This window comes from Pipra filicauda, unplaced genomic scaffold, assembly GCF_003945595.2.
Source record: "Pipra filicauda isolate LSUMZ 115617 unplaced genomic scaffold, ASM394559v2 scaffold154_size2910363_pilon, whole genome shotgun sequence".
NCBI classification, from domain to species: Eukaryota; Metazoa; Chordata; class Aves; order Passeriformes; family Pipridae; genus Pipra; species Pipra filicauda.
In genome coordinates, this window is record NW_024104040.1 from 2,432,435 (window position 1) to 2,446,139 (window position 13,705).

At 38.5% G+C, this 13,705-nt stretch overlaps 1 protein-coding gene across 5 annotated transcripts in view; it reads right to left on the reverse strand.

The window, feature by feature from the left end:
* Positions 1–13,705, reverse strand: part of ACTN2 (actinin alpha 2) — a 68,421-nt gene that overhangs the window by 35,839 nt on the left and 18,877 nt on the right. For all 5 annotated transcript variants that reach the window (XM_039379079.1, XM_039379078.1, XM_039379076.1 and 2 more), the window contains exons 2-4: positions 7,543–7,657; positions 6,235–6,354; positions 225–311 (exon numbers count right to left, since the gene is read on the reverse strand). In XM_039379079.1, coding sequence (XP_039235013.1) covers positions 225–311; positions 6,235–6,354; positions 7,543–7,657 — 322 coding nt within the window. The remainder of the gene's footprint in view (positions 1–224; positions 312–6,234; positions 6,355–7,542; positions 7,658–13,705) is intronic.

Consider the following 13,705-nt stretch of genomic DNA (forward strand, 5'->3'; position numbering starts at 1 on the left):
ATTTAGAAAGCTGGCTCAAAGTCTCTGTCAGGATAAGGAGAGTAATTACTTTTTCCCTCCCAAAGTTAATGTTGTCACCAGGTAGCAAATGATGATACCAGATGCAGTATCATCTTCTGTGAAAAAATTTATTTTTAAAACACTCCTCTCCCTTACACACAATTCATATAAAAGAGTTTTTAAACACATTTCCTAATTATTTAACATAATTGCATTACTATTACCTTCCACTGAAATATCTTGAATAGCAAAGCGAAGGATGATAGTCCAGATCATACCCAGCGTCATTTTCACATTGCCATCCACAATTTCTAAGGTAAAAAAAACATTGCAGTAGTATTTAGAGTGGTTTTTTCCAATTTTATCTTATTTTAATCATAGATTTCTACCAGTAATCCATTGCATCTAATAAATTATTTATATTTCTACGATAATTTTTTATTCACATAGAGTTCACCTGGATTCATTTTTCAACAAACTACTTGTTGTTGTTGTGCTACTCTGGACTGAAGACTACTGAGGTTAAGACCACTTCAGCCCTTCCATGCTAAAAGCCTTCTCCCCAGGTAGTTGTAACTGTTTCAAATCTTTACCTTTTAGGGGGACTTTTTAGAGAGAGCATGAGGGGAAATACTGTAAGTTTGAACAATATCAGCCTTATTGTTTTCAAATACAAAGAAACTGAAAAAATATGATCTTACCCCAAATTTTAAGAAACTACAGGACACTAACAGTACTGAGAAATTCCCCTATACTATTTAGATATGTTTGAGAATTTACCTATAATGCCAGCACAGACTAGATATGAAGAACAGCTCTTGAGACACAGCACCTCCTGAGACAAAGCTACATAGCTTCCTGCCTGTTCATTAACATGGCCATGAGGTTGTAATGTCTTACAGCTCTAATGCATATGCATATTTACATGTCTTTAATATAAATGAGATTTTTTTACCTCTGCAGTTTCAATTTGTTTCAAGACTGCTTGGGACTACCTGTAAAGCCAGGTCAAAATCCAGTGCTCCTACATTGTAATTAAGTGATACCACTTAAATTTTTCAACACCAAAAAATGTACTGCCAGACCACTTAAATGTGTTGGTAATGTTAAATCAATCTGAAAAGCAAGTCAAGAGACTCAGAAAAACATAGTGAGACTATAATGAAGGTCCACCACTGGAAAGGGAGCAGGTGGGACAATGAGAGATGGGAACTGCAGACTGACTTTCCAGTCACCTCATACCAAAGGAGCAGTGGAGGGGGGAAGGCACCAGCTGCTCCCCTACTTGAAAGTCACCTCCAGCCTTTCTCAAAAAGTGGAGCAGCTGTGGCTGCCTGGGGGCCCACTGGTGTTCTGGGGAAGGAGCTTGCATCAGGAGGAATTTCCTCAATTTAACATCAAATGCCAATAGAGATGCCAGCAGAAAATGCAGTCACTCTGCTACTTAGAAGTTGCCTGAATCCAGGGGCAACTTTTACAGAACAAAGCAGCTGCTGTCTCCGAGACTTGAGATTCATGTTGAATTGCAGTAGGACGTGACACAAGCTGTCATTTGAACCTATGGAATTAACAAATGTGATAGGAAATATGTCACCCATCGCTAGTCTATACTTAGTAAGTGTGATAATTCAAGTTTATATATGAATGGCTATTTTTCTGCTTTCCCCTTTGGATCGTGCACTAATTTTCCAGAATTCTCACCTCACTCTGCCAGGCTTCCATGTATCCTACCTTATTGGCCCTAAAAGATCTCAATCATTTCACATCTCAAAACTAAACCCTTTCAGACAAAAAAGACTAAATGGCAATTAGAGCATGTAGCTCTTTCTTCCCTCCTCTTCGGTCAAGTACTTCATTGTATTTTAATATCCGATAAGTATTTACAGAAAAGACAAATTTCTTCAAATTTAAAATAATTTAAATACTCAGGAGGCATTGCTGATTGTCAGGCAATCAACTCATGGATTTACATAATCACTACATCGTTTTTTTGATTTACATATCCATATGTACACACAGACTGAATGAAAGAGCAAGAGAGGGAATTTTCTATGTTGTGCCTCGGGAGAATGTTCAAGTGATTTGTCAGCTTTGGCTTCTCATTATCTGCTGCAGGCATAAAACACAAAAAAGACTCATATAAAAGAGAGTGAAGAAAAACAAATTGCTAAAATGTTGAAAAGTATCAATGACAAAAAAAATACTGATTCATTCCTATCATTTTCCTCTACAGGTCAGTAGAAGACTTCATTAATTTCTTAATACTGCCTGTTTCCTCTGGAAGGAATATAGTTTCTACACCTCACATATGCAAAGATACAGCTTTCTGAGTTTGAGGGCAGGAAAGGAGAGAAGGGAAAGTGAAGGGAAAACAATAAAAAATGTCTAGGGAAAAAGCTAAGCAAAACAGAGTGGTAAGTTCTCAAAGGTTTTAGTTCCATTTTTTTATTCTACTTTTTCTTTTTGTTTTTTTTTTTTTATTCCAACCTTCTTGCAGCAGATTCATTCAGTCTTTAACATTTTTCCTGCTCCCCAGAAAAACAATACAGAAATGTTTCCAATTAACAGGATACAGATCTTTTGTGGTTCTCCATATTTACTTGATTTCATTCAGGATGCGATCACCTTACAAATAGCGTTTCTGCACTTTTATTAAACCTTAAGGGAAAACTTCTAATTTCCAGACTGTGAATGGCTGATAAGGACTACTTTCCACAGTTTTACTTTAGCTTCTTGACTCTCTAGTCTCATATCATGACCAGTGGAGAGAAAGACCCATACACAAGACAGATCAGAGTAGCTAAATTTGGCTTCATCTCAGCATCATAGTTAAAGGTGATCAGCTCTCTCCACTCCACAGATAGCCCAAAGAAGTCAGGCTCAGAACAATAATGATGACTTTAAAGAATGTCCCTGGCCCTTTAAAAATACTAAACTGGTCTTTGTATTGATGTCGCAGAGGAATCTCAGTTTAATCATTGCTTTGAGGCCACATTTTAAATGACAGTCATTCCCGTTGGGCCTACAAGCTCCTCACCATTCAGCATATCAGATAGTAGAAAATGATCCTTAGCAGATTTAGATACAAAACTTTTATGCTTTGGAAATTAAAAAGTATTCCAAGCATCCATGTAACTCAGAGAATGCCAAAACAGATGGGTGTGGGCCAGCCCACATGCCCTGTGCTCACACACAGAGGCAGTGAGTTAAGTGGTTATGGACTTTGATAAAAATACAATCTTAAGGACACTGTGTTCTGCCTCCTTGCTGGCATTCACTCCAACCTACTACAATGACAACCCAGTCAACAATGCTGAAAAATGCAACAAAAGAAAAAAAGGATGTGAAGTGTGTTTTAAAACCTGATCAGATTGCTGATCCAGTCTCCAGCAGAGCTACAGCAACAGTTGTCAGCCCAAGTGATAGGGTAGGGCTGTGAAGTGTGGGAGCAAGTATGCAGGACCAGGGAGCACAGGGGCTCTTTAAACACATACTGGTGCCAGAGGTCCCACACTGTGAAACCATACCCAGTCAGACATGACACTGTATTGCTGCATCAGCACCACACTGTGCCTTAGATAACAAATTTATTAGAGGAGATGTAGTAAACTTAACAGGACACTAAGCACGTCTGTGCCCTATCTGGCTTTGTATTCAGCCTCTTAGAGTAGGAGTAGAAGGCACACGAATCTATCTGCTCCTGCCCACGTGGATATAATCTAATGTGGGCATCAAGCCATACTTGACATAGTGTTATGTCTTACAATGACAGGTTCCCCTCTTCATCTAAGCTATGAAAGTAGCAGTGGATTTCTCTCCCATGCTTCCATCCAAGAATTTAACTATTTTAATTTTTCTTAATGCTAATGAATTAACTTTGCATCTAATCCCTCCATTTTACAGATTGAGAATTCCAGAAATAGAGAATAAACCCTAAAAACATCACTGTAATCCCTTGGGTTACTAGCTATAGCCTGCTGTTACATGCAGGAATAAATACTGGACGGTAACCTTGCAGCAACTGGCTGAAAAGCTGCAGAGGTTACTGCCCCTTCCACCTTTCCAAAGGGAATCATCACAGAACACCTAAATCACAGACCATCTGAATTCATGCCAGTTGCTGTCAAGGAGAACTGCAGGGTTCTTTTAAATGTTTTCAGTGTCTGATGTGAACTATCCCAGATGCTGTGCCTTCAGGTGATACAGGAAGTGCTCAAGCGCTGTTCCCTAACCTTGAGCACCTTGAGCAGCAATGAGCACCTTGGGCAGTAATAAGCAGCAATAAGCAGAGTAAAATAAGGGAGATGGGAGTGCAGAGGGCTGGATTGCTCCTTTCAGAAGCAGATATGAACTGGTGTATCTTGGTTTAAATATTCCAGCCTTGTGCAAACTGTAATCAGAGAAAATGACCACTCTGTCCCACAGGATACTCCCTTTGCTACACTCTTTGGTCAGGAAGCCTCAGAGCCACCTGCATGTCAAGACAGAAACTACTGTTCATTTGCTCCATGCTCTGTAATCTCAGCATTTCTTCACCAGATATCAAACAGGCTTCTGTATTCTTAATTTTCATTTCCACCCACAAATTGTCTCTTCAGTACCCTCTGCTGTCCGTTCAATGCCTTGTCACTCTCAGAAGAACCTTAACTGCAGAGGTTTAAGGTAGCAGCATATTTTTTCATCTCACTTTAATTGAACAAAGGGCCCAAGTGCCCCTGACTGCCGGTACAACTGATGGAGGGAGCCAGGCTCCTCTGAAATGCAGTAGAGCTCTTCTGAGATCTGAAGTGCCTTTGGAAATTGCCCATTTCTCCCCACTGGTGACATACTCCCCAAAAAAGGTCTCTGTTACATGCCTATAGATAGATGGCATGGATGTGGACTCAGATGGCCCACCCAGTTCAGTCTCAAATAAATAAAGAGTGAGTTCAAAAAAACACTTTGTCCAGAAAATCCAATCCTTGAGATTTGGAGTTCTAGATCTAGAAAGTGAACACATTCAGTGAACAATACTCATGGAATGAAGTGGGCTAGGTCAAACCCCTGTGGAATCAATAAATGCTCACATATCTCTCCATTACTTCTACAGATGCCCTTATCCCACATAATGAACCTCCTGATCCAGACACAATTACAGTAAGCTCCCTGAGATCAAGGTTTGGAATCCCATATAAGGATATATATATATATAAGCCTGGAGGAATCAGGAAACAGGAAGAAGAGGCTCATAAATCAATGTAAAAAGGCCTAACAATGTGAAGAGAATATAGGAGTGCTTCTCATCATCATACTGAGGTTCAAGCCAAAAGTTTGCTTTAAGGACATATTAGAGTCTGGAAAAGAAAAGGCACAGAAAGCACATCACTGAGGCTACGGAATCAAAAATAGTGGGATATCATGCTAGCTACGTCATTGTTTGTATGGTAATGGCTATGCAAAGCATTATGCAAATATCTTCATGGAGCAACTAGTTCTAGACAGATCTTTGTCCTTTTAAAACAATTAATTGAATCTTCTAGGGAGGCATAAGTTCACTGGCAGTGATAGTCTGCCTTCTTTAGCTCAGTTTACATCTATCTGCACCTGGCTACCAACCACATGTCTGTATTTAGCTACAACAGAACAATAAAAAAGTAATTACTTTAGTAAATAGCATCCCACTCCACTTTCTTCATAAGTTCAGTCTCTCCCTAGATACCATAGTTTCTTTCGATCACTCCCTTAACCCTGCATTTGAATTTTAGAAACACAGCTGCAGTCAGTCTCATAAAAAAAATGGGAGTAGGTCCCAGCCACTTGGTAGTGATGTCAGCCTCTGTCTTGTCTTAATAATATCTCCTTAAGATAAAAAAGATCCCATATTGGATAAAGCATACCCTTAAATCCAACCTGGTTTCTAAAGGAGTTTCTTATTGTCAATAATGTAGGACAAAGAATGTTCTGAAAGAAAAAAATCATTATCTCAATACCCACTCAAACACAGACAATTCAACTTAATCTTGGAGATAAAGTAATCTTAGAGCTCATTTGTACCCCTATCCCTCTCCAGGTGTCCACAAATTTCCATGTCTTGTCCTTTCACAGTTATAGGTCAGCAATCAGTATTGAGGGATTTTTGAGTCACCCATATATAGAAAACAGTCCACATAATGTGACCAAGGGTCTCATCAGACTTCTTTGCCATGGGAATGCTCAGGACCTAAGTAAACTGCACTGTCAAGCTCTGTCACATACCTTCTGCACCAATTGACACAAGTTTCACTCCTTTGCTGGCGATATAATCCAGAGCTTTGTTGACATTAGCAATTTTATGGAAGCGCATCTTCCCTCTGTCTGGTTTCGGTAGTCTTTCCCCTGCAGAAGAACAAATTTAATGTGTTTATTGTTACATACACCTTGCTACAGACACACAAGTGATTAGAAATCAAGAGTGGATGTGGCCTGAACACTGCCTAAATTTATCAGTAATTTTAACAGGTATTTTTTTGAAAGAATGCCAAAGGGGTTTGAACAAAACCCTAAAGAGAAAATTCAAATGTTGAAGCATCTCACTTAGATCTTTCTGATATAGCAGTAAAACTAGAGTAAAATTTTTGTTTGCCCTAAACATCTGGAAGATACATGCATGCTTCCTGCTACTCAACGTATGGTTCATTGCTATTGTCTGTTAGAGTAGCTGAATATTGAGAAGGCAGGATGTTCTCAGAGCTCATCATTCGTACCTGCCCAGCTGCAAAGAGAGGCTGAATTCTATCCAGCAGATCAGCTGTAGCATCCTTCCACATCTGACCAAAAACAAAGGCTGTTAACAACTTCATCCAGCACAGCAGAGCAGCTCATTTCAGAGCATTGGCTGATGTGTTTGAACAAACTTTTCTTTTCAAATGATCCCAAAGTAGAATAATTTCTAAAAAAACCTTTGAAGATCTTCATTCCCCACTGAAATTTCCAGCAAAAATGTAAACTGTATTTTCCATGAGCTATTCCCTTCCCATTCAGGGGCATTCTGAGTGCACCTTGGGGACTGCCTCTCTGAATAACACATAACAAAGGTGACAAAGTGAGTTTACATCAGTTAGTCAAAAGTTCTTGGATATTCCACTCTTTTGAAAAATGAGACCTTTTACTTATGACTAAATATTGATCTAGTTTTGCTTTAGATACTCACTTTTGAAAGCATTGGTCCACCCAATGAAGTCATTAAAAGCAAAGCAAAACTTTTATAATAAAAGCAGAATAAAATGAATTTGTAATCTATGTGTAACGGCTTTTTAATTGTTAGGGGCTAAGGCAAGGTCCTCATTGTTTTTGGTTTGCCCAACAACATCAATGATACCTTGATACACAAGCACCAAGCAGAAAATTTTGGAGACAAGGAGAAAGCAGGGCTTTTTTCCCCCCCTTTTGCTTTACAGTGTGTTTCATCTCTCACTTTTCAGTTTACTTTGTGTTTACTGTTTTATATTGTTAACAATTTTTGTTCTTTTAAGAGTGTTTCAGTTAGTGTGCTGTAAATACATAGAAAACTTTATTTTAGCTAACCTGAGATAACTTCCAAGAGGAGCATGAGTTTGAGGCCATTCCTGAAGTCCTCTTCAATGTTCTCAATCTGTGTGCCTGCTTTCCTGAGATGGGAATTGCACCAGGCTGTAAATGTCTGTAATAGTAATTAAAAATCAGTAATTAAAAAAAATACTAATCAACACGGCATTTTCCAAAACAACTGCTAAGCCATCTGAGTAAACTCTGCATCTGAGATGTGGATGTCCACCTCCCATTCATTCTATACATGTTGACAAGTTCAAAATTCTTATCCCAGATGTTGATGAAGATGCAAAGGATTTCTTGAATAGAAGCAATTTTGTGCTAGATTCTGCTTGTCAATGCATCTCCTGACAAAAGATCTACACATAAAGACAAAACTTGCACACAAATGCAGATACTTAGGTTTGCAGGGAAAAAACAATCACAAAAGCAACCATGAGCATTTTTCTCCATTCCATGGAGAATTACTAAGTCTGCTTTTAGTTGCAGAGATGAAAAGCAGAACTAATTCCATTGATCTGCAAAGTTCATATACATGTTACTTTTTGTATGAATGAAATCAAAACGCAGGCTACTATGAAATTTGTGACAAATTCTCTTTGCTTTTCAGTGTCTGTTAAGATATATAAAGCAAGTTTGTATTTACTAGGTGTTTTACCCGGGTATTTAGGTTAGACTTCAGCTACTTGAAATTGTCAGATATTTGGAATTCCTCTTCTTTTGCTATTTCAGATTGCCATAGTTTTAAAAATATTTAATTCAAACAGTTTAAAACAATAAAATATATCCCAATTGTCAATATGAAATTCCCTTTGGCCTTCTTTACTGTTACGTAGTTTTTTAGACTATTTAATTTCTGATCTTTCAGAAACAGAACAATGAAGGACAGTAGATGATGACAAAAATTTTCCCTGGAACTGAATTTTGTAAATTCTAGACATACTTTAAGAAGACATGGACTGAATTTTCCCAAATGTTTTTTTTCTTAAAAATGCAACCTTTTGTTAAAAATAACATTTTTACTATTGTTGGGTTTGACCCAATTTATGTGAACAATTGATCTGCAGCTTGCTGGGCTCTTTTCTCAGTGCTTGTACAGTGACAAGGAACAGCTTGCTAAACTTTAGTTTTATCAAATTCTCCTATTGAATTGAAAGCAAGTAAGGAGAGCTACAGATATGGCAAAGCTGTGGAGTGAAATCCTTAATTCTAGGCACCAGGAAAAGGAGGAGAGAGAAGAAAGTATTGGAAGTGGTTCCGGGCAGGGATCCTGTTGACCTGCAGAGGATGGATTGCAGGTAAAGGCATAAGTTGCTCTGTGTGCAGATGGGGATAAGTATGGGTAAGCTGAAGCATCTCTGCAAATTCATCTATTTTAATAAAGGGATGTTAGCTTGAAAAGCAGTCATGCAGGAAGGTAAAACGCTCCTCATGTTAAGGTAACTAGCTTTACTGAGTTCATGAGAGACCTGAAACCACAGTGTACCAATCATCACAACAGAGATACTAGGCACCCCTACCCTCAGGGCACGATATGATGGGATGTTAGGATGGCATTTGGTTTGGATAATTATAGAGTTAGGATCTAGATTATAAGACTAATTTGTCTGCCTCAAGCAGTATCTTACTCTAGTGATATGTATCTGAAAAGGCTTAGCACCACATTAAGTCATTTGCAAACACTAAAAATTATTACAAGCATCTTGGAAGGAATAATATTATGGTAATACAGAAAAAACAGCTGAAAGCACTAAAGGGTAAATGCACAAGAACCTTGCATGGCAATTTGGCAATAAATATTAGAAAGTTGAACCAGTAAATAAATGAGCCTTTCATGAATTAAGTGATGGACATATGCTTATCTGCAGATGCTACTGCAGTTTGTAGAACTGTTCCAAGAACACCATACTAAAGTCAAAGAGGAACATGGAGAATAACTTTAGCCAATTCCATCTCTTCTTTTAGACATTTATTGTAAGTGTTCTGACCTTGTACCACTCAAGTAAATGAGTTTTCCTCGTTTTTCATTTAATTAAGGGTTTAATGGCAACAACCCCACCGGCTGAGCAGCCTTAAAATACAAATCTGATTCCTACTGTGAAAAAAGCTACTTCTCAGTTTGTTAAGAAGAAATGGAACCTGGTACTTCTTAGTACTCATGTGTATATATACATATATAGGGGTACATTGGGAAACAGCCCTTGAAAACAAAGGGGGCCAGGAGGGATGGACATGCTTCAAGAAGGAAGTCTTGAACACACAGGAGCAGGCTGTCCCAGTGTGCCGAAAGGTGAGCCGGCGGGGAAGACAACTGATCTGGCTGGGGTTGTTTAGCCTGGAGAAGAGGCTCAGGGGAGACCTCATCACTCTCTACAACTCCCTGAAAGGAGGTTGTAGCCAGGTGGGCGTCGGTCTCTTCTCCCAGCAGTAGGACAAGGGGGCACGGTCTTAAGCTCTGCCAGAGGAGGTTTAGGTTGGATATTAGGAAGGAATTTTTTACAAAGAGAGTAATCAGACACTGGAATGGGCTGCCCAGGGAGGTGGATTCACTGTCCCTGGAGGTTTTTAAGATGAGACTGGATGTGGCACTTAGTGCCATGGTCTAGTAACCACTGCAGTGTTGGATCAAGGGTTGGACTTGATGATCTCAGAGGTCTTTTCCAACCCGGTTGATTCTATGATTCTATGATTATATATATATAAAACAAATTAGAATTTTATCCACCTCTAATCTCACTGTGGTCATCTACTTTGCCTCTACAACAGCTGATTCAACTTACTGAATGCTGCAATGACAGACACAAAACATAAGTTTTATACAAAGATCATGAAGTTTTCAAGTAATTTAAATAGTTTCTCTTGAAAATGGACATTTTTATGGCGCTGAATTTACTGAGATACAAATAGTTTTCTCAATATTGTTCATTTTATGGAAACACTAAGCAGCCAATGTCACTATGATATAAACAAGGAAAAGGTGCTGCTACTGCTGAGTCAAGCCGTTTTCAATAAACAGTTTGATGACAGACACTGGTTTTATGATCTTCTTTTTTATATCTGTAGGTTGTTTAAGATTCTTTACAGCAGTAAGGGCATTTTGTAGCATTCTGAAGGATAAACTTGGAATTACCTACAAGGCCTCCATTCATGGGATAATAAGTTCTACTGAAGCACTCTACTGTGCACGGATTCTTTCTTTAGACTATCTGTATATACATAGTTTAGATTGTCTCCCATATCTAGAATAAGAGAATTAGATCTTTTATTTAAACTACAGTTTCTCAGAGCTTTCTGGTTTATCAGTGCACCAGCTCATGGAATGCTACCATCTACCCCTTATAAGAATTGTCCTGTGCCTCATGGAAGGGCCGCAGCAGTACATCACAGCAGACTCTCAGCGTGTGACTTCATCGTGTGGTGCCTTCCAAACTAGCTTATTTTTCCTAGGACTAAACATGGTTATAGGAATGATATTTAGGGAAGTGTTTACTGTGTTTCAGTGATGCAATCCATTAGCAACTGCATCAAGGCTACTGCAAAACTTAACTTGCAAATTTTAAGAGTTTCCACAATCCACATTTTATTTAACCCTCATCCCTCTATTCCTATTGCAATACCACTTGTTCATATGGCTTTGGTTTTAACTAACAATTCTATTCATAGTTATTGAGGAACAATTCAAAGCACATTTAAGTCCTGGAGATCAAGATACAGCCAGCATACAGTGCGCTGCAATTTTATAATCCATTGGGATTTAAAAGCTATTAAATGACTTAGACAAAGCAAATTCCTTTTTCTACTGAGCTGTACAGAACATTTCAGAGTATCAGATTGCCCAGAGATAGAAGGCAGGACTGAAGGCACCAAGCTGAATACCAGTAAGGATACAAATAAATGTCTAAAAAGCTAGATATTTCTTTCAGAATTTATTTACCATACATAGCTCTACAAAGTTAAAATATAAATAAATAAAAATTCCTCCTTTTCAAAGTTACTACAAAAGAAATTTTGGTGACATTCTTAGATGAGAGACCCCAGAAGAGGGGATACAGGGCAGGAACCCAAACAATTTGCAGTCCCACAGGTAAATGTTCTCTTGTTCTCTTAATGCTCTATTAATTGTCTACTTCTGTCACAGGTCTATTTTGGAAACACTAAATCCAGAAAAGGGAATGTGGTTTATGTTCTATGCCCACTTAGCCTCCTTGTGAAGACTGCCAATAGCATATTCTCCATAATTCAGATTCATAATCTGTGATGGCAAAGTGTACACCTAAGGAAAAAAACCCTTACCTAGTAATTTAGTCGGGACACCACTTAATTTTACAAGCCTCTGACAAGTAGAATTGCAATCGAGCAACAGAAAAGGGAAATATCTCTAATTAATTATCAGTCAAATGCAGCTAATGCCAAAAAGGAATAGGGTATGCCCACTTTGTGCAAATACTTTTACACATGCACACTGAAGGATGTGCTCTGCTGGAAAAAGTGGTACCTCTGAGGTCTGAATTGTCCTGCACTTCTGGGAAAGCCCACATGTCCTTTTTACGTGAGTTTAATGATAACTTACTTTCGATAGTGGTTCAAAGCCAGAAAACAAGATGCTTTAATAAAAAGTTTCACATGTGCATGTGATAATATGAATAAAGAGAAATGAGAAAGTATCAGCTACCACACTCTCCAATATTACTCTCCAATATTACTCCAATATTACTTGTTACCCACTGTGGGTCACAAGACAACTTGTTCCACCTCCTGAAGATGCAGAGTAAATTTCTAGTTTGGCACTGACAGTGAGTCCATAACGAACATCACTAAAACAGCAGCATAACTTGGATGCAGAGGGGATACACTCCACAAGTTCAGAAAGATTTATTTGCTTGCACTCAGAATTGAAATTTAGAAGTGGATCCAGACTAATGATGGACTGGGGACCCATATGCTATTAGTACATATATTTCATATCAGAAATATATCAACTCTACCTTCACTCTCTCCATCTCAAATCAATTTCTGTCTGCTACAGTTTTTGTAAGTGTTCAAAACTAATATTTATTTTAAAAAGCATGTGTCTGCTTGAGTGTACCTCTACCAGTAGCCCAAGAAAGGCTACTTGCTCACAGGAGTCGTTTGGTTTTTGAGTTTCTAGCCTTTCTATAGCATTTAGAAATGAAAATATAGACAAAATCCAATTTTAACCTATGTGTTATGAAAAATGTGCCTGTTAAGCAAAACAGAAGCACAACTGATTTTAAGTGGACCTTAAATTCTAATAACCAGAGCAGAAGAACACACCTGACTAAAATTAACTTCAAATACAAACATTCAAAAAACCACATTTGTTTATATACAGATGTATTATCCTGAATTATCTCAGTCTGATAAAGTTGTTTCTTAAAACTGCTTTACAGCCCTTCTTCTAAGGAGTTTTCCCCCTCTCTTTGTGTTAGCTGAGGGTCTTCATTACCTCTAAGCTAAATGGGATGCAGTGATTCACTCTGTAATTATACAGAACATTACTGGGCTCTGAGTGCACGGCAAGGGTGTTACAGAAGGAGCTCTGCCAGAACATTCCCACTAGGCCAGACTGAGGTTTCCCCTTGAAGAATTTCCCATCTGTCTGTTATCCATGTTTTAAAATATAAGTTGTGAACCTGCAACATGATCTCCTAGCTCCTGTGTCCACACAGTGGACTGCAGAATCAGGGGTTTTCTCTGGGATTAGGATACAGTCCATGTTGGCCCTCATTCTCTTAACTGTTTAATTCTGCTCCCAAAACAAGAGGCATGAAGGTGAAACACAGCAGAAAATTGCATGGCCTTTATAAGCTAGCTTGATGTGAACCAATGACTACACATGGCACCCTTCTGCTGTTCCTAGAATATCTAGATAAGCTATACTTGCAGTATAATTAGGTGCATGAGGATATTTTTACGAATTGAAAATAAATAACATCTTACATCTTAGTTGTCGGTTTGAACTATTATTACCTGTCCTCTTGCTCTTCTTTCCCCTGGCAGTGGAAGCCTAAATGCATTGGCACATACTAGAAATAACTCTAACAGGGGAGGTGGTTCACCAGTACAACTCAATCATGTCAAAACACCAGTGGGCAAAGTAGGATTTTAACACAAAACACACCTGAGCACAGCAACAATG